This window comes from Equus caballus, chromosome X (assembly GCF_041296265.1).
Source record: "Equus caballus isolate H_3958 breed thoroughbred chromosome X, TB-T2T, whole genome shotgun sequence".
Lineage (NCBI taxonomy): Eukaryota > Metazoa > Chordata > Mammalia > Perissodactyla > Equidae > Equus > Equus caballus.
This window is the reverse complement of record NC_091715.1, coordinates 116,260,091-116,284,323: the sequence shown is the minus strand read 5'-3', so window position 1 is coordinate 116,284,323 and position 24,233 is coordinate 116,260,091. Positions and strand designations below refer to the sequence as shown.

At 38.5% G+C, this 24,233-nt stretch overlaps 1 protein-coding gene and 1 long non-coding RNA gene across 6 annotated transcripts; one reads left to right on the top strand and one right to left on the bottom strand.

Moving 5' to 3' along the window:
- Nucleotides 1-1,608: 1,608 nt before the first annotated feature.
- On the bottom strand, nucleotides 1,609-8,067 carry LOC111771656 (uncharacterized). The gene is made up of 2 exons (XR_011435028.1): nucleotides 7,962-8,067; nucleotides 1,609-1,749 (listed from the first exon to the last, which is right to left on the bottom strand). It is a non-coding gene; the product is annotated as an uncharacterized lncRNA (long non-coding RNA).
- On the top strand, nucleotides 8,045-23,763 carry UPF3B (UPF3B regulator of nonsense mediated mRNA decay). Of its 5 annotated transcripts, XM_014729140.3 has the most exons (11): nucleotides 8,045-8,531; nucleotides 9,422-9,528; nucleotides 9,700-9,806; nucleotides 13,732-13,830; nucleotides 15,269-15,379; nucleotides 16,411-16,454; nucleotides 16,921-17,103; nucleotides 17,500-17,538; nucleotides 19,367-19,527; nucleotides 19,851-20,145; nucleotides 22,766-23,763. In XM_014729140.3, the coding sequence occupies exons 1-11, from the start codon at nucleotides 8,376-8,378 to the stop codon at nucleotides 22,910-22,912; spliced, it is 1,449 nt and encodes a 482-aa protein (XP_014584626.2). In that variant the 5' UTR covers nucleotides 8,045-8,375; the 3' UTR covers nucleotides 22,913-23,763. The 5 variants fall into 5 exon arrangements, with proteins under 5 accessions (XP_014584626.2, XP_014584627.2, XP_070114426.1 ...); XM_014729141.3 differs by lacking the exon at nucleotides 17,500-17,538; XM_070258325.1 differs by lacking the exon at nucleotides 9,422-9,528 and having other exon boundaries at nucleotides 8,126-8,531.
- Nucleotides 23,764-24,233: the final 470 nt, after the last annotated feature.

Sequence of the window (24,233 nt, the reverse complement as noted above, 5' to 3'; positions counted from 1 at the left end):
ACAGGGAGCAAGCCCACTGAAGATGGGCTCACAGCCAAGGTTGCAGACCACATCAGGAAATTATCTGCCTTGGGGAGGGGTCAAAAGAGGCAACAAATGGGATAATTTACACCTGAGGAACGAGAGGTAACAGAGCAATCTAAAAGAGTTTTTGGAAAAAGGAAGGAATAGGAACCATAAAACAAAAATATTAAAGCATTAAGAAAGATGGATTTGAAAAATATCCAAATAGAAATTTTAAAATGATATCATTAAATTTTGGAAAAAAAATTTTAATTAATAGACAAAATGAACACTAGACTAGACACAGCCAAGGAAAGAATCAGTGACTTGGAAGACAGATCTCAAGAAATCACCTGCAACCCAGCACAGTAAAACAATGAAATAGAAAAGATGAAAGAAAACCTGGTTACACGGTAGAGAAAATGAGACATTACAACACCCATCTCATAGGGATTCAAGAAGCAGAGAATGGAAGACAGACAATATTTGAAGAGATAATGACAGACACTTTTAGAAATAAAGTAAGTCTTTAAGCTAAAGGAGCAACTTCAAGTACTTAGCAAGATAAATAGAAACAATTCACACCTAGGCACATTGTAGCAAAAATACAGAGCATCAAAAACAAAGAAAAAATCTTAAGAGAGAGAGGTTACCTACAAAGTAACAATAGAAGAATAACCACAGCCTTCTCAAAAAACAGATACCAGATACGACAGAATAACATCTTCAAAGTGATGAAGAAAAATAAAAGTTGATCAAGAATTCTATATTCAGGGCCAGCCTGGTGGCACAGTGGTTAAGTTCACACGCTCTGCTTCGGCAGCCCAGGGTTCGCCAGTTTGGATCCCAGGTGCAGACCTATGCACTGCCCATCAAGCCATGCTGTGGCAGGCGTCCCACATATAAAGTAGAGGAAAATGAGCATGGATGTTAGCTCAGGGCCAATCTTTCTCAGCAAGAAAAAACGAGGAGAATTGGTGGTAGATGTTAGCTTGGGGCTAATCTTCCTCAAAAGAAAAAAAAAAATTCTATATTCATTCAACAAACTCAGCAACTGCAATTTATTTTTTAAAAACGCAGCACCTTCTATTTGCCAGGGATTTTTCTAAATGCTTGGGATACATTACAAATGAAATAGACAGAAATCCATGCCCCCACAGAACTGACATTCTAGTGGAGAAAGACAGGAAATAAACAAATAGGTGAATTATATAATAGGTAAAAACAGGTAAGGGAGTTGAGATTGCCTGGGGTAGGAAATGGGGTGAAAGTTATTAAAGGGTTGTCAGGGTCACCTCATTAAGAAGATAACATTGGAGTAAAGATTTGAAGGAGGTGAGGTACTTAGTTAAATGGATCCAGCTAAATTTTCATTTAAGAGTGAGAGAGAAATAAAAGCATTTTTTAGACATAAAGAGTTTGGGTGTCTAGTAATCATAGACCCTCACTGATATAACTATTAAAATGAATATTTTTGCAAGAAAGAACTTGAACCCAGAAAGGAAAAAAAAGCAAAAAGAAATGGTGACCAAATACTTTGCAAAATCTAAACGTGTACTAACTGTTAATATAAAAAGGGGAGGATAAAATACTGAAACCCAAATACCTTACAACCATAACATAAAAAAGTAGACAGTGTGGGCCGGCCCTGTGGCGTGGTAGTTGAGTCCAGCACGTTTCACTTCAGCGGCCCAGGTTCATGGGTTGGGATCACGGGTGCAGACCTGCACTGATCATCAAGCCATGCTGTGGTGGCGGCCCACATGCAAAATAGAGGAAGATTGGCAACAGATTAGCTCAGAGCAAATCTTCCTCAACAACAACAAAAAAGATGGTGCGATACAAAGGTTTGGAGTTAAAGCACTGAAAACTCCATATACTGTTTGAAAGAATGATGAAGTTACTTATTAACCCTAAACTTATTAAAAATTAGACAGGCATGTTGAAATTTTAAATCAACATATAAAGGACAATAAAAACAAACAAAAACCATACATCTAAAAACTTAAAACACAACCCTAAATAGCCAATGAGTTACTGAGAAAATCTTAATGGAAAGCATGAACAAGTTAAAACTGAATGACAAAATACGTGTAAAAACATGTGAGATGCATCTAAAATGGAATCATGAAGAAAATTTATAGTGTTAAATGCACTTTAAAAAATATTCCAAAGTAATGCATAAATAATTCAATTTGTGAAGCTAGAGAAAGAGTAGATTAAACCTGAGAAGACAGACAGAAAAAAATAATAAAGAGAAGAGCAAAATGTAATAAAACGAAACAAATATACAAAAAATGGAAATGATCAACAAAACCAAAAGGTGGTTCTGTTTTTGTTTCTTTTTAATTTTTTTTCCTCCCCAAAGCCCCAGTGTGTGGTTGTATATCCTGGGTGTAAATCGTTCTAGTTCTTCTATGTGAGCTGCCACCACAGCATGGCAACTGATAGACAGGTGGTGTGGTTCCACGACTGGGAAGCAAACCCAGCCTGCCAACGTGGTGAGCACTGAACTTTAACCACTAGGCCATCAGGGCTGGCTCAGAAAAGGTGGTTCTTTGAAAAGAATAATATAATAGACATACCTCTATCAAAAAGATCAAGGGTATACATAAATAATATTTTAAAAAGACATAACTACAGATTCAATTTAAACTTAAAGCCATATAGAACACTTTGGAAACATGGCAGAATAAAAATGTTTTCATTTCCACAACATTCAGAGATCCTACTAAAATGATAATAGATAATTAAAAAATAGATGGACCCACAAGGACATAAAACTTGCTTAGCTGAATGGAAGAATTATGAAACTAAGTACATGCATGGGAGAAATCAAAAGGATATAAGCCAAAAAAAAAGCTATAAAAATTTTTTTAATTCAAAAATATATATATATAAGTCAATTTGTGCTGTAGAAACTCAGAAAATTCAGGACTTGAAGGCATCAGTGTAAACAGTACATATTTCACGTTATGTGCAATAACTGTAAAGTGCTAGGAAAAGATCTATGACTTTTATCAGTCAAACTCCCAAGTAGCGCTAACAGTGGTATGGTTTGTTGCCTACATTCATAATTGAAGGAATGCTAAAGTTCATTTAACAATTAATGAAAATAAAGATGTAATTTTTTTCCATCCAAGTTTACAAGTTCAACATATGCACAACCTATGACCCAGCAATTCCACTTTTAGGTATATACCCAACAGAAATACTTGCATGAAGAAACAGGTACAAGAACGTACATAGCAACATTATAGAAGAGCCAAAAATTGGAAACAACCCAAATGAGCAAAGCCAGTAGAATGACATCCAGTAAATAGGAGAATCCAAGAAAGGCAAAGTGAAGTCCCAGGATAAGGCTGGGTAGCAGGCCTAAGGATCAATCAATCCTTACAGGACCAGAAGGGTAGATGGCAGGAGGCAACATTTCTCCAAACAGAAAACAAAAACAAAAACAAAAACTAATACACTACCTGATTTGTTTCACCTTCTCCAGTTGGGTTTTACATCTCTGGAGGGGTTTGGTGGAAAAATCAGTAATAGGTACAAGGAAACAAATCAATCAAACAAAATAATCAAAATAATCATTAACGCCAGGAAAAACAAAATGTCATATATGAAAGGAAGCATAATAACAGTGCATTATATGCCTCATCTATGAACATTTACATTGTCATAAGAATGTTAACAGTAAATTATGATTTAAAGGAAAAATATAACTAAATGAAATAAGGGGAAGTATATGCAAGATCAAGACTTGCATTGTGAATAAATCCTGTCAGAAGCACTACTGTTATGTACTTGTGGTTTGCCAGTCTGCCATGACTTGAGTAATTAATAATGGATAAAATTTGTGAGCTGAAACTATTTTCTACAATAGACATGTTTATGACACCATGAAATTCTCCAAAACATGTTTTACAAGCTATTGGAGCGAATACATGCCTTAACACAGGATGGGTAAAGACAGGTTCTTTAGTAAAATATCACAACAAGAGTCCTCATCTCCTTATACTGAATGTCAGGGAGGCACAATAGAGAGGCCTCCTGTAGCTTATGATAAAGAACACAGCATAGTTGGGGCCAACCCAGTGGTGTAATGGTTAAGTTCTCGTGCTCTGCTTTCACGGCCCAGGGTTCATGGGTTTGGATCTTGGACACAGACCTACACACTGCCCATCAAGCCAGGCTGTGGCAGCGTCCCACATACAAAAACTAGAGGAAGACTGACACAGATGTTAGCTCAGAGTGAATCTTCCTCAAGTAAAAAGAGGAAGACTGGCAACAGGTGTTAACTCAGAGTCAATCTTCCTCATGAAAAAAAGAAAAAGGAAGAAAAAGAACACAGCATAGTTAAATTTACTCTTACTCAGAAACTTGCCTTTGGGGGCCAGCCCCATGGCCGAGTGGTTAAGTTCACGTGCTCCGCTGCAGCGGCCCAGGGTTTTCCCGGTTTGGATCCTGGGCGCCGACATGGCGCTGCTCATCAGGCCATGCTGAGGCAGCATCCCACATGCCACAACTACAAGGACCCACAACTAAAAATACACAACTGTGTACTGGGGGGCTTTGGGAAGAAAAAGGACAAATAAAATCTTTAAAAAAAAAAGAAACTTGCCTTCAAGATGATTAGTCAGGTAACAAGGTTTCCTATTTAGGTAATAGGGTCTTAAATATTCTCCAGCTTTTTTTTTTTTATTAGTACAGAGAAATGTAATCTATAGCAAAGTACATAAATGAACAGAATATTTTAGTTCCAAAAAAATGTTTTCTCTCTGTTCAATATTCTTTGTCCATTTTTCTCTTTTTTTGTGAGGAAGACTGTCCCTGAGCTAACATCTGTGCTAATCTTCCTCTATTTTGTATGTGGGAGGCCACCACAGTATGGCTTGATGAGCTGTGCAGGTCCGCGCCCAGGATCCAAATCTGCGAACCCTGGGCCACCGAAGCGCGGCCTGCAAACTTAACCACTAGAGAACCAGGCCAGCCCTTCCATTTTTCTCTTTTAATTGAGAGTGGACAGAAGGCACAAATAATTGTATGCCACACTCCTCCTCTCATACACTTTCTGACTCTACTTGTGTGCCCACACGTGTGTGTTTGTGGGAGGTGGTGGCTGTAAGAAAACTCAATGCTCATCTTCAAAAAAATTCAATAGGTAATTGTTACCTTTGCTTCTGTGTGCATCCTGAGAAGGATTTGGGGAATTAATTAGGCAAACAACTTTAAGTTTTGAGTTTAAAATTTAGAAAAAAAAATCCAAATGATTTTTTTTATTGTAGCAGAAAGACTAATTTAAAATTAGTCATCATAACATCATCAAGATAAAGCTTTTCTATTTTGAATACCCTGTTCTTAGCTGGTGACGCTCAATGATTTCATTTTTAAACTCAGCATTATTCTTTACTCATGTGATTATCTGAACAATGGTTTAAAGTATTTCAAACAACCAAAAGGCAAAGGCTCTATAAAGTCCGTAAAGAGAAAACGTGAACTAGGAGATCTTTTAACATTGGAACTTTTTTTGTCTTGGGGACACTGGCCTACTCGAAATTAGGAAAATATTAATTTCGAACCATTTTCCCCCTTAGCCTTAGAAGTTGCTGCTTAGTAGTTGTTTACCATACATAAAGAAAAAACATTTCTGATCTTAATGCTTGTGTTTTCTTTATTTTTTTATATTTTTATTTTATTTTTTATTTTTCCTTCTTCCCAAAGCCCCCCATTACATAGTTGTGTATTTTAGTTGCAGGTCCTTCTAGTTGTGGCATGTGGGACGCAGCCTCAGCGTGGCCTGATGAGCGGTGCCATGTCCACGCCCAGGATCCAAACTGTCAAAACCCTGGGTCGCCAAAGCAGAGCACGCGATCTTAACCACTCCGCCACAGCACTGGCCCCCTGTTTTTGTTTTCTTATATATTCTTCTTTTTTTTTTCCTTTGGGGTTTTTTTTATAGCTCCAAATGCCACAAACCTGAATTTCTGTAAGTTCCATTATTACTCTTTCTAACTGTCTTCCTTTACTTATCTATTTAATATCTATTTAATGTGTTACTGTACTTTAATATTTGACATAAAATCTCTTCATATTTTTGTAATATAACAAACAACATTTTATTAACGTTACTGTTACATCTGAGAATTTACCAGTATTTTTAAAATAAATGTAATTTTGGGTTGACGTTTTTTAACTACCAGCCTTAGAGATGTAATTTAGGTTCATGAATCAGTTGTATTATCTGCTAACCATGTAATTTTGAGTCTGAGCCACCAACATATGTCTTAATTTCACCCACTGCAAAAATAGGGACCTACTTCATAGGGCTGGTGTGAGGGCCAAATAAGTTATCACACCTATCATGCCCAGCACAGGGCAAAAATGAGCTTTTATCAGGATTGTTTTTGTTGTGAAAGTCTGTAAGTCTTCTTTCGTCTAAATTTCATCTCATTTTCAGTACACAGGATCTTTCTAAGTCCACATTAGAGAATATGATTAACTTTCAATTCTTCGTTTGACTTTTATACCCTGTAAAATTATTCCCCTGAGAAAATTATACATTTTCAGGATTTTAAAGCTTATTTGATTTCCTTACAAGTTTACAAAAGTGTGGTATTCTCATTCAGAATCTAATGTCACTCTTCCAAGCCTCAGCCACCGATTTTAAACTAAAAAGTTTTTTTAATTAAGAAATTCACCTTCGTTTCCCATGAAACTGGGTCGCTTGTGTCATATCTTCCATCACCTCTTGTTTTATGTCATCAGGAGACACGGGGAACAGCTGGTTAACGACTTTTATTATAATCCTTGACTGATGGGAAGATACCTCAAAAATTATACTATGTAATCCTCCTTTTTATATTGGAGTTCAAAGTTCTCGAAAATATCTTTAACTTGGCTAATATATAAAACAAAGTATTATCCTTTCCTTCACAGCAAACATTAGAATCAGCAGACACTTGTGTGAAATAATTTTTTTATACTTTACAAATTATCCAACTCCTTTCCTAATTGTCTGCTTGGGATTTAGGTAAATTCAGGGCTGGTCTGGGTCAAGAATTAATTTTTTTTTTTGAGGAAGATTAGCCCTGAGCTAACATCTGCTGCCAATCCTCCTCTTTTTGCTGAGGAAGACTGGCCCTGAACTCACATCCATGCCCATCTTCCTCTACTTTATACGTGTGACGCTTGCCACAGCATGGCTTGTTGAGCGGTGCATAGGTCCCCGCTCAGGATTCAAACGGCAAACCCCTAAGCGGAGCACCCGAACTTAACCGCTGTGCCACCAGGCTGGCCCCTGAACTGCTTTCTATCATAATTTTACTTTTTGTAGAATTTGATATAAATGAGGTTGTACAGCATGTACTCTCTTTGTCTGGATTCTTTCACTCAGCATAATCATTTTGCGATTCATTCACGCTGATGGACATTATCAGTTCATTGTTATTGCTAAGTAGTATTTCATTCCATGAATATACCACATTTTGTTTATCCATTCGCCCGTTGGCAGACATTTGGACTGTTTCCAGTTTGGGGCTATTATAAATAATGTATAACTGCCGTTCTTTAAGGCAGGAAGGAGGGTGAGCCCATCTAAAGCAAGTTAGATTCTATTTTATTTTATCCTCCTTGTGGGGCATCAGTACCATCATAGAATCCTTTTACTTAGAAAACAAATCTCATACATTTTGGTCATATTACTCCTTTAAATATCAGTGTCTTATGAGTGTTAATTAAGTATCTCTGAATCTTAATCAAGATAAGGAAATTCCAGAGCTTCTGAAAGCACACTTCAGAATCAATAATAGAAAATACAAATCGCTCCCACAGTGAGGTAAACTTCGGATAACATAGGGTTTATCTGAGGGAAATGAAGCGAAGTACAGCTCGCAGAACCTATCTTTTGATCTGAAAAACACCAAACTTTCAAGATTAGGGATTCCATTTACTGTACTCACAAATAGAGACCCTGAGAAATCTATGGCTCCAGAACTCCCGGCCAGAGGCGGATACCTGCTTTGCATGCCGGGATTTGTAGTCCGCGGCCGAGCTGTTCTAGTCAAGATGGCGGAGTTGCTAATGACCTGCGCAGAGCGGGCCCCGAGGGAGTCTGGGCCGCGAAGAGATTGGGCGGCGCGGGGACCCCGCAGGCGGGAAGTTAAGACCAGGTGTTAAAACCTTTCCACCAAGGGAAGCCGGACGCCCTGAAGTCTCGCGAGATCCTGGCGGGGCCCAATGGAACGCGGGCCCCAGCTTATCACTAGGGGTGTTTGTTGGGGGCGGAGCTCCGACGGGAGTGGGCCGGGAGGCGTAGGTGCCCGGCTGAGCGGCGTTCCGGCCGAGCTGCCACTGCGAGGAGCGGAGTCGTGGCCATGAAGGAGGAGAAGGAGCACAGGCCGAAGGAGAAGCGAGTAACCCTCTTGACTCCCCCGGGGGCCACAGGCAGCGGCGGTGGGGCTTCGGGGGACAGCAGCAAAGGGGAAGATAAACAGGATCGAAACAAGGAGAAGAAAGAGGCGCTGAGCAAGGTGCCTGGCCGGCTGTTGGCCCCGGAGAGGGCGGGACGGGTCTGCTGCCTGTGGCGGATGGTTGGGAGTGGGCTGCCCTCCCCTCTCCCAGTCTCCCCCTCTGTCGCTTCACCTGAGTGCAAATGGCATCACCCTCTCTCATCCGCTCGCCCGAAATGGGGGGAGACCCTCCCGGCCAAGCCCTGGGGTGGGAGTGAGGAGGGGGGATTCCCAGACGGGGAGGGCTTAGGTCGGAGCTGGGGGGCGATCACGGGGGGCGGGGAGCGCCAGGAGAGGGAATGCGGAGTGAAGAGGTTGGCTCGGGGAATGATTCGACACTGAAGGGGCGCCAAGGGGGAGAGTAGTTTGTGGTAGGAACGTTAATGGAGGCGAGCTGGGGGGGGGGGGATTAATGGTCTGGGGGCCAGATCAGGTGCATACTATTTGGGGAACAATGAGGGAATTTTTGGTATTTTTTAGAGTTTTGAATTCTTTATGCTGAATGAAGAGGGATTTTGTTTGAGAATGTGTTGGATGTAGCAGGGAAATAGTAATCAATCAAGAGATCGTGGCACCCACAAAAAAGCAGGGTTGGCCTACTAATTTCTTACCACTACGTCGGTTGCAAAAAGGGTGCTAGAAAAGGATGGGATAACCTAGTAAACTGCGCGGCGTCGGGCTAACACAACCTGAGATTTTCCTTGCTTCAGGCAGTTCTCATTTCTAAGTTTTTAAAAACGACGTTATCATTATGTTTGACTAATTCTGAGCAGTAAAAACAATATTTTCTCCTGGGTTTTTATAAGCGATCTGATCTTTTAAAGCCCAGCTTTCTTCAGGGACGGTGATTCTTTCAGGCATGACAGAAAATTGATATGTACTAATTTTATTTTCCTCATTCATTTCTTAAGGTGGTAATTCGGAGATTACCTCCTACTTTGACCAAGGAGCAGCTTCAGGAACATCTTCAGCCCATGCCCGAGCATGATTATTTTGAGTTTTTTTCTAATGATACTAGGTAAAATAAATGAATAAAAGAGGGAGGGGGTAAATGGAAAAAGGTTTCTAACATTCTTTTTTATCCTACTACTGTTTTCCATTTGATTTTTGAGCCTGTCTCTTTAATATATGCATACTTGTAATTCAGACACCTGCTAGCACATTTACATAATTGCTTTCCTCTCTGCAGTCTGTATCCTCATATGTATGCCAGAGCATACATCAACTTTAAAAACCAAGAGGACATTATTTTGTTCAGGGATCGCTTTGATGGTTATGTATTCCTTGACAATAAAGGTGAGTCCTTGTAACTGAAGGGGAGTTTGTCATTTGTAGGTTTAAGACAATGTGTGTGTATCACGGTGTTTTCTCAATGCCTTCATGGCTTTTCTAAAATCCTGGGTGATAAAATATGCAACAGTTAGAGTTTTACACATTTGAGAATCTTCTAACCATCTTATAAATAGATAGGTGACTTTTCACAGTCTTTGGGTATTTTTGTTAACCTGTTATTTCTGTAGTTTGATCAACTGAATGAAATTACCACTCTTTTCTCCTCCTGTGATAAATTTTTTGCCCGGGATTAGATGTGGTGTTTTGACTGTTTACTAGTTTCAGTAGTAATACTGATAAATGACTCTTTAGACTTGTATGACAAGTTTTAAACCTTTGCTTCTCGTCTTGCTTCAAGGACCAACATTTATTTATTTAATTCACATCCTTTAAGCCAGTAGTTCCTAGTTGGAATACTGTTTAACATCCTATGTCATATGTAATTAAAAGATTGAACTTGTTGATTTCCCACTTTGTATCCAGGAGTCTATAGGGAAGAAAAACTTCTGTTTTAACTTTTTATTTATTACCTGCTGCTTGCAACATTTAGCCAGAGAATGTCCAAGCTGCCATTTGCCACTTTTCTTTTGGCTTTGCAGTCTTAGGTAAATGATGTGTATTATTGTTGGGTTATTTTTTTTCAGTGTTACTTCAAAGTTGGTAAAAATGAAATCTTTGTCAGGGAATATGCCGGTAAAAGTTGAAGGACTGTCACTGTGTTTGTCCAGCTTTTATTCATCCCCCAAACCAGCTACTTCTCCACTCCAACTTTATTCCAGCAGATAACAATGATTTCCTGGAAATCTGAGTTGTATTTTGTTTCCTCTCTTTTTTATCCCGTACATTTAAACAAGTGATGAATCTTGTCTATGTATTTTTTAATATCTTGTTCATCTAGACTTACTAATACTTTCACACTTTATGTCCTCTCACCTAACACTTAGACAACCACTGTCTCTAAACTTAAAGGATTTTCCGTTTTTTTCCATTTCAGTGTAATTCAGTCTGTTATATTGCCATGAAATTAATCTTTTTGAAAATCGTGATTGAAGATAGCAGTTGTGAAAAAAAGTCCAAACTTCTTAGCTTCATAGTCAAGGTCCTCTGTAGTCTGGCCTCACTTGTTTTTCCGCCTATCTCCACAATTTCCTGCTACTTCGGTCTGATTTATCTATTCCTTCTCAAATATATCAGTTATTAATTTAATCTTATTCTGCATTCACTAGGATTTCCAGAATCCTGTTTCCTCATGACTGCTTTGTGATGTGTTCTGGTCAATTCTAGTTATTTTGTTCTGGCTTATGTCTACATGCCAGTGATCTGAGGATAGTGTTTTATACATTGTAAGACATTCTATAGTGGAGATCTGGTGTATTTTTTCCTAGTAGTCACTTTTTTTTTTATTGAGATATAACTCACCATAAAATTCAATGGTTTTTAGTATATTCACAAAGTTGTGCGACCATCACCACTATGTAATTCCAGAATGTTTTCATCACCCCAGAAAGAATCTTATATCCATTGGCAGTCATCTCCCATTCTTCACTCCTCCTAGCCCCTGGCAACCACTAATCTACTAACTATGGATTTCCCTATTCTGTACATTTCATATAAACAAAATCATATGATATGTGGCCTTTTGTGACTGCTGCTTTCACTTAGCATGTTTTCAAGGTTCATCCATGTTATAGCATGCATCATTACCTCATTCTTTTCCTTGTTTGCATTTTTTAAAACTGGTAAAATACACAAATAAAATTTGCCATCTTAACCATTTTTAAGTGTACAGTTCGGTAGTGTTAAGTACATTCACATTGTTGTGCAGCCAATCTCCAGAACTTTTTTTTAAAGATTTTATTTTTCCTTTTTCTCCCCAAAGCGCCCCCGATACATAGTTGTGTATTTTTAGTTGTGGGTCCTTCTAGTTGTGGCATGTAGGACGCCACCTAAGCGTGGCCTGACGAGCGGTGCCATGTCCCTGCCCAGGATCCGAACTGGTGAAACCCTGGGCCGCCGAAACGGAGCATGCGAACTTAACCACTCGGCCACGGGGCAGGCCCCTGGAACTTTTTCATCTTGCAAGACTGAAACTTTACCCATTAAACAACAACTCCTCATTTCCCCCTTTCCCCAGCCCCTGGCAACTACCATTCTACCTCTGTGAGCCACCATTTTGTCTCTATGAAGTTGACCATTCTAGGTACTTTTCATATAAGTGGAATCATAGAGTATTTGACTTTTCATGACTGGCCTATTTCACTTAGCATAATGTCCTCAAAGTTGATCCGTGTTGTAGCATGTGTCAGAATTTCCTTTTTAAGACTGAGTAATATTCCATAGTATGCATGTACTACATTGTTTATTCATTCATCTTTTTTTTTTTTTTAAGATTGGCACCTGGGCTAACAACTGTTGCCAATCTTTTTTTTTTTCTGCTTTATCTCCCCAAACCCCCCGTGTACACAGTTGTCTATCTTAGTTGCAGGTCCTTCTAGTTGTGGGATGTGGGACGCCGCCTCAACGTGGCCTGACGAGCGGTGCCATGTCCGCGCCCAGGATTCGAACCCTGGGCCGCCGCAGCGGAGTGCTCGAACTTAAGCACTTGGCCACGGAGCCGGCCCCTCATTCATCTTTTGAGGGACATTTGGGTTGCTTCCACCTTTGGCTCTTGTGAATAATGCTGCTATGAACATGGGTGTAGAAATATCTGTTTAAGTCTCTGCTTTCACTTCTTTGAATATATACCCAAAAGTGGAATTGCTGGGTCATATGGTAATTATATTTTTAACTTTTTGAGGAACCACAATACTGTTCTCCATAGCAGCTGCACCGTTTTACCTTCCCACCAGTAATGCACGAGGGTTCTAATTTCTCCACATCCTCGCCAACAGTTGCTAGTTTCTGGTTTTCTTTCCTGTAATAGTAACCATTCTAATGGGTGTGGGGTGATATCTCATTATGGGTTTTGATTTGCATTTCTCTAATGATTAGTGAGGTAATATTTTAATCTTTTCGTATGCTTGATCATATAAGCATCTTTTCATATGCTTATTGGCCATTTGTATATCATCTTTGGAGAAATGTCTGTTCAAATCCTTTGAACGTTTTTTGATCAGGTTATTTTTGTTGTTGTTGATTTGTAGGAGTTCTTTATATATTCTTTATATTGACCCCTATGAGATAAATGATCCACAGATATTTTCTCCTACTCTGTAGGTTGCCTTTTCACACTGTTGATTGTGTCCGTAAATGCACAGAAGTTTTTAATCTTGATGTAATCCAGTTTATCTGTTTTTTACTTTTGTTGCCTGTGCTTTTGGTGTCCCCTGGTGTATTTTTTAATAACAGCTTTATTGAGATATAATTCACATGCCATAAAATATGTACAGTTCAGTGGGTTTTTTTTGTATATTCAGAGTTGTGCAGCTGTCACCACAATCTACTTTTAGAACACATTTATCACTCCAAAGAGAAACCCCATACCTATTAGGTGTCACTCCCCATTGTCCCTACCACTAAGCCCCAGCTCAAGGCAACCCCTAATCTACTTTCTATAGATTTGCTTATTCTAGAGATTTCTGATGTATTTTTTCAATGAAAATTAGTTTGTAGATTTTGTTCCTACATATCAAAATATCACACGTTAGAAGTTGAATTTAAATGAGTATTTTACTTCCCTGCCATATCTTTTCATTCTATTATCAGTATGAATTTGGGGTTCCTTTGGTGACATGTTGATTTTAGTTGTCCCAGTGTGATTTATGCCCGTTAGCAGACTCTGTTCAGATGACTGTGACCAAAGGGGGCCTAGAGAGTGATGGGTTGACCCTCTTGTATCCACTTTTGACATTTTCTTTCTTATAGCAAGTGTGGTATTTTTTCTAAACAGGTCAGGAATATCCTGCTATAGTAGAATTTGCACCTTTTCAAAAAGCTGCAAAAAAGAAGACTAAGAAAAGAGATACTAAAGTTGGGACTATCGATGATGGTACAGTATAGCTCTGGTTATGTAATACTATTGCCGTGGGTTTTTAAAAAAAATATTACCTTTGTGGAAATTAACTGGACTCCAATCTTTTAAATAAGAAAACATACGGAATAAAGTTCATGAGAAATATAGTCTGCTGATGAAAGGTTTGCTTAATTGTTAGAATGGAGGTAGCTTTCCTGTAGTTTCCACTCTCTTTAGCTAGTGGCGTTTCATTCCTCCACCATTAAGCAATTTATTGTTGACTATTGAGTAATAAATTACTTTTTAGGTTTGTTGATTAGAAGACACTGGGAAAAAATCAGATGTTTCAAAGTACAATTCCTTAAGGCCTCTTACCATTTTTATGGTTATTTGACTTTTTTTTAATAAAGAGGAAGACTCATCACTGAGGGCTGTGATGGAAAAATTTCTGTACTTTAGTAACTTAATATAAAGTAGCTAAAGTGACCAGTCCTATTTTCTAGGCTTTGAATATACAGTTAACTGCACACATAGTAATTACATTGAAGTGAAAAACAGGAACTGAAAAACTGGAATAATTGCCATTTAAGGTAAAGTGGATCCAGATTTTGAGATCTCTGTAATGTTGTTATCTTGGATAAGGACTTAGCTGCAATATTTTATATCAGATTGATATTTTAGAATCACCTAGCTTGATTTCCATTATTTATTACCCTTACTTTATAAAGAAAACACAGAAAAGACTCAGCCCGCAGCTGCTTATTGATTATATCATAGATTCACACCTGAAAGACTAGATCAAGTGACATGCTCCATAGTGCATAGAAACTTCAAATACAAGTAGTATGATGCCTCAGATGTATTACCCTTTCTATGTCAGCGGCATCTAGGAAAGAACTCCAGGAATTACCATCACCTCCAGGCCACATCTAGACATCCCCCCTAATTTATCTTTTTGGAACACCTGATTTTCATATGTTGTTTACTTATAATGAGGTGTGCCCATACAGGAATTGTTTACATGCCATACGTAATACTCTCTGAAGGTCCCGTGACTGTAACTTTCAGTTCTCCCCTAAGTGTCACTCTGGATTGGTAGGAGCAGTGACTTTTAAAAGCAAACCACTTAACATTCCTGGAGGGTCTGTTATAATGTGTGGTGTCTCATTTCCTGGACCCTGACACCAGACTCCCTTAGTGGGCATCCCTAGTAGGAGTTCTGAGAGTAAGTGACCAATAAAGCCCTAAATAATCTATCTTGTGGTTACACTATACCATGGTTAGGTTTATTTTCAGGCTTCCATGAAGTAGAAAATTATCTTCTTTGATAAATAATAAATATTTTGATACTTTCATAAAAAACATCTTCTTAGATAAATAATAAAAATTATCTTCTTTGATAAATATCCTCAATAATATTTCCCGTTTTGTTTAAAGTCTGCTATATTTTCTGTTTATTTAAACAATTATTTAGATCCAGAATATAGAAAATTTTTGGAAAGTTATGCTGCAGATAATGAGAAAATGACATCTACTCCAGAGACACTGCTAGAGGAAATAGAAGCAAAAAATAGAGAATTAATAGGTAAGTGGGCACAAGGAATTAAGGGCAGTGGCTTTTTCATCAGAAAACCTACCTGTCTGACTCCTACTTCTGTCGCTTGCTGTGTGACCAAGGGGAAGCCACTAACTTCTCTGAGACTCTGTTTCTACTATAAAATGCAGATGATAATGCCTGCCTCACAGGATTATGAGAATGTGTGGATAAGATGGGAAAAATTATCTGTGGCCTATTTAGTGCCACATAAATGTAATATAAGTAGTCAAAGTTTGAAGACTCTTGGGACCTTTAGATGTTAGTAAGCCTTTAAAGATTAATTGGTGTTTTCTAGTAAAGAAGCTCACATTCCTAAAAGAAGATGACCTGAAAATATCAAAAAATGAAATTAGTTACTGCAAAACTGAAAACCTCTTGAGAAATTCTAGCTTGAATGTTGGTTCTATTAGTTAAGTTGTCACCACTCAGTTAGCTCTAAACATAAGCATAGCCTCTGACCTAGGATTTCCACTCCTAGGAATTTATCTGAAGGAAGTATGCTTTCAAAAAGCTAGCTACAAGGCCAGATAGCATTGTTCAGAATATTGAAAAATGAATTAAATATTCCTTAAAACTTGGTTTTTATTAATGGATGCATAATATAAGCCCATCTCTGATAATTTCCTTAGGATAAATTCCCAGAAGTGGAATTATAGGGTCAAAAGGATTAGATATTTTTAGCCCTTTCCCTCAATTTCTTCCCAGTGAACAAATTTATATTCCCATCTATAAAACAAGAGAATGTCCTTTGCACTGAATCCTCGCCAACATTGGGAATTACTCTTTTAAAATACTGTTTGATTGTTTTAACTTGAATTTCTTCATTTTTTAAAAAGTATTTTAAACCTTCAGAATTGAAATAGAATACTATAAAATTTCTTTCCGATACTATAGTTGTGAACTTTCTGTTTAAGGGGTATAGTTTTCCCACCTTGGGTGGTTGGTAGGGAATGTCAGAAAATGGAATCCTTTTCTAGGGGTTGATAAGTATTATTAATAATCTGTTTACATTTATGTAGCTAAAAAGACAACCCCACTTTTGAGCTTCCTGAAAAACAAGCAGGTAAACCTTTTGTTTTTATAGTTCTCTCAATACTTTTATTTCATTGATTCACATTCTGTAAACATAAGAGCATTGGGATCCTATAGGAGAAATAGCTGCTTTTTGTACCATTATTCTAAAGATCTGGCCCACTGGCCTCACTCTCTGGCCCTCTCCTTCACTCTGGTTATTGGACCAAAGATTCACTCTGCAAACCCAGAGTCCTTAGACACTCTTGATTTTCTGAAAGCCCCTGGCAATAGAGCAAGGCAGCAGTGGGAGATTCTGATACTAGCAGGCCGTGGTCTTTATTCTCTCTCATATTCTGAATGGGGTGGGGAGGGGTTAAGGAGGTAGAGTCCCACTTTGTAGAAAGTAGGAAGGAAAGATGATCCAGTTTAGTGGGTCCCCACCATACCTTTGGGATTGATTAAGTTTTTCATGATGATTATCTCGTTTGAAGGCTTGTGTTGATGTTTCTTTCTAGAGAATGAGAGAAGAAAAAAGAGAAGAAAGAAGGAGGCGAGAAATAGAAAGAAAAAGACAAAGAGAAGAAGAGAGGAGGAAATGGAAAGAAGAAGAGAAACGAAAAAGGAAAGATATAGAAAAGCTAAAGAAGATAGACAGAGTTCCAGAAAGGGACAAATTAAAGGATGAACCAAAGATTAAGGTAAGAAAATAACTTAAACTGACTGCATGTTGCTGAAAATTGCATGTATCTACTTCTTTAAATATGCATGCATCTTGTGTTGGTGTAAATGTAGTTTTTTGGTTTTGTTTTTGTCGTTTTTGGGGGGAGTGAAACAATAGAAATCTTTCCTTTGATACTAATAGTATTATTTTTTAAGTTTAAGATAATTTAAAAGAATTAAGTAGTTTACATTATATTTCTTCAGTGCAGATCTGTGTTATTTTTAATCATCGAAAATGTTCAATTTGGGGATTATTCAATTCTTCATAAATAAGGGCTTAGGGCTGGCTGGCATGAATTGTGGGTTTTATTCAGCTTTTCCTTCATATTTGATACATGAAGTTGCTTCATCTGTTTGTTTTCCACTGTCTTCAGGTACACAGGTTTCTGTTACAAGCTGTGAATCAGAAAAATGTAAGGACCAAGTACATGATACAGAGCACCTAGTATCATGTCACACACACAGGTCTTAGTTAATAAGTCCTTTTGGTGGTGGTGGTAGTGTTACCTGTAGAAACTCCTTCAGACTGGCTTGAGTCTTCTTAAAAGCTGAGCCATTTTCAATACCTACTTTAGAAGGAAGCTCAGATGACTTGCTGATGCTCTGCTGTGTATACAGCTAGAGAACAACCATGCCTCAATAGCTCTTTCTCTTCTTTTTCTCTGCCTCTCATAACTGGCTGCCTTGTGGGAATACTAGGGAGAAATGTCCTGCATTACCTGCTTTCCCCTCTTACATGATCCCCCACGTTGTGTTTTTGCATCTACCTGGGAATCTGAGCAACAGATTCTGATTAACACATTGCATGTAGGGAGAGGAAAACCTATAGAAAGCTCCCAGCCTTGCTGCTTCCCTTCTGAGGGCGTGGCTTGGGCAGCCCCTGTTCCAGTGAACTTCCTGGGGAAGTACTAGTACCTGGGACTTCAGAGAAAGCCAGAAAATCTCCGAGATGGTGGCAGGGTCTCCTCCTTTTTACCTCCTCAAAATTCAGCAGTTGATGTGGCTAGGGTTCCCCAAGGCTCTCCAGGGCTCATTATTGGTGCTGAGGGGCTTGACAGCAGGGTGGGGAGGTTCCCATCTTAATTCCTTCTAGCATTCTCTCTGTCCTCCATGCCACACTTGACTTGACTTGCTATTCCTAATTATCAGCAAGGCAGAGGTAGAGCCAGCCATGCTAGAGACATTTGTTAATGTTCTTATTAGAGTAATGAACATCTTGGCTTCTAACAGAGATGTTCATTCGAGAAATAAGAACACTTCCAATGAAACCTGCACGTGGTATCCTCACTTCACGCTGATGCCTTAGGGTCCAGCTGGACCCGCCGTTTGCAGTGGCTGGCTGTGTGCTGCAGTACTTCACGCTTCAGTCTCGTGGTGCTTTGCCTTTTGCTTGGTGACTGTATGATGCCTTCACCCTGAGATGAACCTTTGTATGATGCCTTCATTCTGAGACTCGAAATTCTTCTATTTTGCCTAAGGATCTCTCTGAATATCCAACACTTAGGGGTATTCCAGAGAGATTTGTAGTATTGGTGTGAGAATGAAACTTTTGTTAGCAATTTGGACTTTATAAACCACTTTTATTTTAGAATTGCATTCTGTCATATATATATATATATATGACATTGAGCAGAGTTCCTACTCAGTAGGTATGGAACTTCACTGTTCCGTTGTATGAGGTATTTGGATTTTCAAGTCAAAATGCCAAATAATTCTTGCTCTTCACCTCTAATAATATGATTGTACCATCATAAGTATGTTACTCTCAGGCTCAAGGCAAAATTATTCTTGCAATGGATCTCTCCTTTGGTGACCAAGGTATTTGTCATTCCAAGCACTACATTAAAACAGTCCAACAGTAATGATATGCCTAGTATTTTAAACTGTGGCATGGGTTCCCATCAAGTTACATCGATGTGCTGGTTTGCTACAGAAGGCATGCTTGGAAGTGTGCCTTGGTTCACTTAAAGGTTGACCCAACTAAAGCCAAAGGAGTGTTGATCCTATTGCCACAAAGTGATTAAACCACTGCATTTGAGTGGATAACACTTTCACATTAATGGCATCCTTTTAGTAAATTACTGCTCTTGTGCCTAGTTGTTCATCTGAAAGTTTAGGAGTACCTGCAGAGATAGGGGCCTTCTATAGTCTAAATTTAAAATATTTAGTATATTTTCTTTGATAGAATCAGAAGACAATGTCTCGTTCTTCAAAATAAAAATAAATTTGTTCTCTTTAAAGCTGCTCAAGAAGCCAGAAAAAGGAGATGAAAAAGAATTGGACAAAAGAGAAAAAGCCAAGAAACTGGACAAAGAGAATCTGAACGATGAAAGAGCCAGTGGGCAAAGTTGCACATTGCCCAAGCGTTCTGATGGTGAACTTAAAGAGGAAAAGCCTAGGAGGTCGGTAGTCAGGGGCTCTTTGGTACATTTGTTTTCAGTGTGTTTCTAGATGCCAGTTTTACTGCTGTGTCCTGGACTCGTACCTAAATTAAGATACGCTGTTTTGCGAGGGGTGGGGGGAGAAAGAGGAAAAGTTTCAAATATTCTAGTATCTTAATCTGGGTGAATGACTTTTGGTTTTTGTTATGTTTTTCAAAACGTTATATCTTTGTACTCGTCCAAAAGTGCAACCTCATTGTAGTGGCCAAGTCTCAATCAGAGTGTTCCTGCATTTGTGACTAGGAGATCTTTGAGGGTCACTCTGAGATTTGTTTGTCATGCAGACCTGAAGATGAGAGTGGCAGAGACTACAGGGAGAGGGACCGGGATTACGAACGTGATCAAGAGCGCATACTTCGGGAGAGAGAGAGACTCAAGCGGCAAGAAGAAGAGCGCCGCAGGCAGAAGGAGCGCTATGAGAAGGAGAAGGCTTTTAAAAGGAAGGAGGAGGAAGTGAAAAAAGAGAAAGAAGCACTTCGGGACAAAGGGAAGAAGACTGAAAGTACGGAATCAGTAGGCAGCTCAGAAAAAACTGAAAAGAAAGAGGAAGTGGTTAAGAGAGATCGCATAAGAAACAAGGTGCTGCTTTTCGTTACCCTTGTTTATTTTCCCGAGGATTTTTTGTTGCTTTTCCTGCGCGTGTATAGGAAAGGGCTAGCTCGTTGTTTACGATAGAATTTTTAAAGGGGAACTTTAACTATCTGCAATTTTTTTCCAGTATTGTTTGGGTCCTTTTATTAACTTATTATAGAAATTTCAAACGTAAACATAAAAGTAGAGAGAACAGAGAATACTATGATGTACCCATCACCCAGCTTCAACAATTACCAGCTCGTGGCCAGCCTTCTTTCTACTCTACCCCATCCCTACCCCTACTGGATTATTTGCAAGCAAATCCTAGACATAATTTCTTCTTTAAATATGTCCATATTAGAGATAAAGACTGTTGTTCTTCATAATATAACACCAATAGCATTTCACACACACACCCAACTAACAATAATTCCTTGATATCCTACCTACTCAGTGTTCAGATTTTCCCAATTGTCTCATTAATATCTTCTTTTATAGGCTCTAAACAAAGTCCACAAATTGTATTTGCTTGAAATGTTTCCTTAAGTCTCTTTTAAGGTAAACAATGCCCCCTCCTTTTGTTTTCCTACCATTTATTTGTTGCAGAAACCAGTTTGTCCTGTAGAGCTTCTAATGGTCCGGATTGGCTAATTACATCCTTGGGGTATCATTTAACATGTTCCTCTATCTTCTGTGTTTCCTTGAAAACTGGTAGTTATACCTAGGGTAGGGGTCAGCAAATTTTGTCTGTAAATGTCCAGATAGTAAATATTTTAGGCTTTGTGGGTCATATGGTCTCTGTCACAACCACTAAGTTCTATAGGAAAGCAGGCATAGACAGTATGTAAAAGAATGAGTGTGGCTGTGTGCCAATCAAACTTTATTCAAAAAATAGTTGGCCATCACCTAGTGGCCTGAATATATTCTGGTTCAGTTTTTGGCAAGAATACCTCATAGGTAGTGGTGTACACTTCCTATTGGATCATATCAGGAAGCATACAGTGTCTGGGTGTCCTTTTAGTGTGATGTTATGATTGATTAGTAGCAATTGTATTGTGGTTGTGTAATAGGATGTCCTTGTTCTTAGGATATACAAGCTGAAATATTTAGGGATGAAGGGTCATGATGCCTGCAACGTACTCTCAAATAGTTCTGCAAAAATAATAATAATGTGTATATATGTTTGTGTGCACACACACTAGAGACAGAAAAGGCACATGTGACAAAAGGTTAGCAACTGAATCTAGGAGAAGGGTATTAGGTATTCATTGTACAAGTTTTACAACATTTCTATAGATTTAAAATTTTTCAAGATAAAAAGTTGAAAAACAACTGATTAGTAGGTTCAGGCATTGTAAGCCTGATCCATCTGTCATAAAAAATTTCATCAGCCTTTCTCCTAATGATTTCGCTTAGGTTCATTATTTCATGTGTTAGGGGGGGTTGGCCAATGGTGAGATAAGAATTCTGCCTTTCCGGTTGCATTTATTATCTGATGTTCTTCTATAAAGAGGAATTTTCCCTCATCAACTGTTCGGTTAGCCTGAAATTCAGTTTACACAGGAAAGGCAAGATAAGCACTTGATCTTTTCCCTTTATTTACCAGTATTCAGAGTAATGAGTTAGTGTCCCAGCAACTTCTAGGGGTTATCAATGAGTTTTGTTTTCTTTAGTCTTTAAGAGCTCATGGATTTAGAAATATGTGGTGCATTCCAACTTGTTATTATCAGTTAATTTTCCTTCTTGATGTTTAAATTGTCCCATCTTTGCACATTGGGAGCCCCATCATCCATTTCTCTACTATGCAGGATTCTCATCTGTTTTAACATTTCATCTTGTGAAAACAGTGACATATTTTGCTGGAATTAGTCAATTGAGAATAATGCTTTAAGGCTAACTTTCATACATCAGGGAGACAGGGTAAGGAAGCCTCATGTAATTTTTTGTTGGATTCTAAAAAAGGCCTATACATCTAAGTTTTCCAGGATCATATTGTCATAAACCAAATACATTACTTGAACTGAGAGATACATGGTGACTTTATTGAGGCTTATTTAAGAATATGACATCAAAAGTACCACCTAGAGAATCTCAAGCTGGGGTGTTACATTGTCATACCTGAATTAAGAAACAGTCGTGTTTGTTGCAAGTTACATGGGGTCTGAGCTCATAACTTCAGGGAGGTCTCCACTTAAGACTTTGCACTCTTTATTATCGTTGTTTTTACTCCCCAAATTTTCTTATGTGGTGATGCATTTTAAAGTCAATTTCCTGATGGGGAGGAGAGCTAGGCAATGGCTATGGTTTTTAAGTAAAAAAAATTCAGTCTGATTCAGTTCATCTTGAGATGGTTAAGAAAATTTGGCAGTAGATTTATTAAAAAATTTCCCTAGGCGTATAAAATAATATTTATGAAATGGTTGCTTTTCTTTGGAGATAGAGGAAAGGAACTGGGCAGTTAGAAGCAAATTAACCATCAACACTTACTGTCACATACTGTGCCCTCACATTTTTGGTCTTATATGAGTTGTTCTTGGTATATATCAATGCATAACTTATAACACTGAAAATCCCCTGTAAACGTTTAGTAACAATGTTGTAACATTAACATTTCATTTTACTTTAGGATCGCCCAGCAATGCAGCTTTACCAACCAGGAGCTCGAAGCCGAAATCGACTCTGTCCCCCTGATGACAGCACCAAGTCTGGAGATTCAGCAATAGAAAAAAAGCAGGAAAGTGGTATTAGCCATAGAAAAGAAGGAGAGGAGTGATAAGTCCAGATGGCCTTAGGTGTCCTGACTGTCTAGGCAGCCAAAGAGCACGTATTAAGCAATCCAGAAGTGCCTTCAGGGCAAAGGAATAGAGAGAGAGAAAGGGGGTCGCTGTGCTGGTGGGGTACACTGCAGAGGAGTATGTTTTGTGTCAAAGCAGGAACCTGATAGCAGGTTCAGATTGGAAGTACAATTTCATTTTTTATGCAGTTCCTACAAATTAATTTCAAAGTGTCAGACAAAGATGAGGGAGAGGACATGGATTGCAATTTGCAAGCAGGAAATGTCGAGTGAGGACTTAATTAGGTATGACACAAGAAGAAAAGAGAGCTGGCTCTAAAATCAAAAGGTTTTGTTAATCCTGGATTGAATTTTCCTAATCTGAGTGGAGCAAAGTCACTTTGAAGTCTTGTTCAGATCTAGTTATAGTCATTGTTGGTGATAACTGTTGACTTTGTATAGTGTAGAAGCAACAAGCATGTAATTGTAGTACAAGTACAGTGAAGGCTATAACAAATTTTCGCTTCTGCAAAAATTTAAATAGTCATGTTCTGTCTATATCCTCTGTCCTAAAGTTTTAGGTTTAGCTTTTTGTTTGCCTATGTGAGCTTAGCATAAAGAATATTTTTAAATGTTTCCTTTTACCTTTAGCAATTTTTATATTAATAAGTAAAATTTAACCCTTGTTTGGTTCTTGACAATCCAGTCTTTGTTTTATCTTAGGTCTCATGATCTGAGTGCATACCCTCCCCAGGAAGGAAACTGCACCAGTTTTTGTTCCTGTTAGATGGCAATTTTCAGTCTTAGCTTGTTTTGCATTGATGTCAATAAATATCAACATTGCTCAAGTATGAAGCTATGTGTGTTTATTAACTTTACTAAATAGCTATTAGTTTTAAGAAGTTAAACTTTTGATACTGAATTAACCTCTTGGGAATTTTGAAAGGGGATGAAAGATACTTGTTTCTGCCTTCACTAGCATTATGCCTTTATTTTGCCCACCAAGAAGATGAAATCATAGTTCACTACACTTGTTCCATAAGAACGAAAATGTTTGGACATCCTTGGGCTGCTGCTTAATTTTCATTCTGCCAGCTTCTCCTAATGTGGCGTCAGTTTGCCTTTACTTCATAAGTTACTGCTTTATGTTTTACTCAGCTTTTAGAAACCAGTATCCTCCCCGCACCCCCCCACCCGCCAAGCAGCAGGTAAAGAGGAAGAGCCATCGAAGATGACTAACAGAGAATGGTTCGGGGGCCGGCCTGGTGGCACAGCAGTTAAGCACACACGTTCAGCTTTGGGCGGCCCGGGCTTGCCAGTT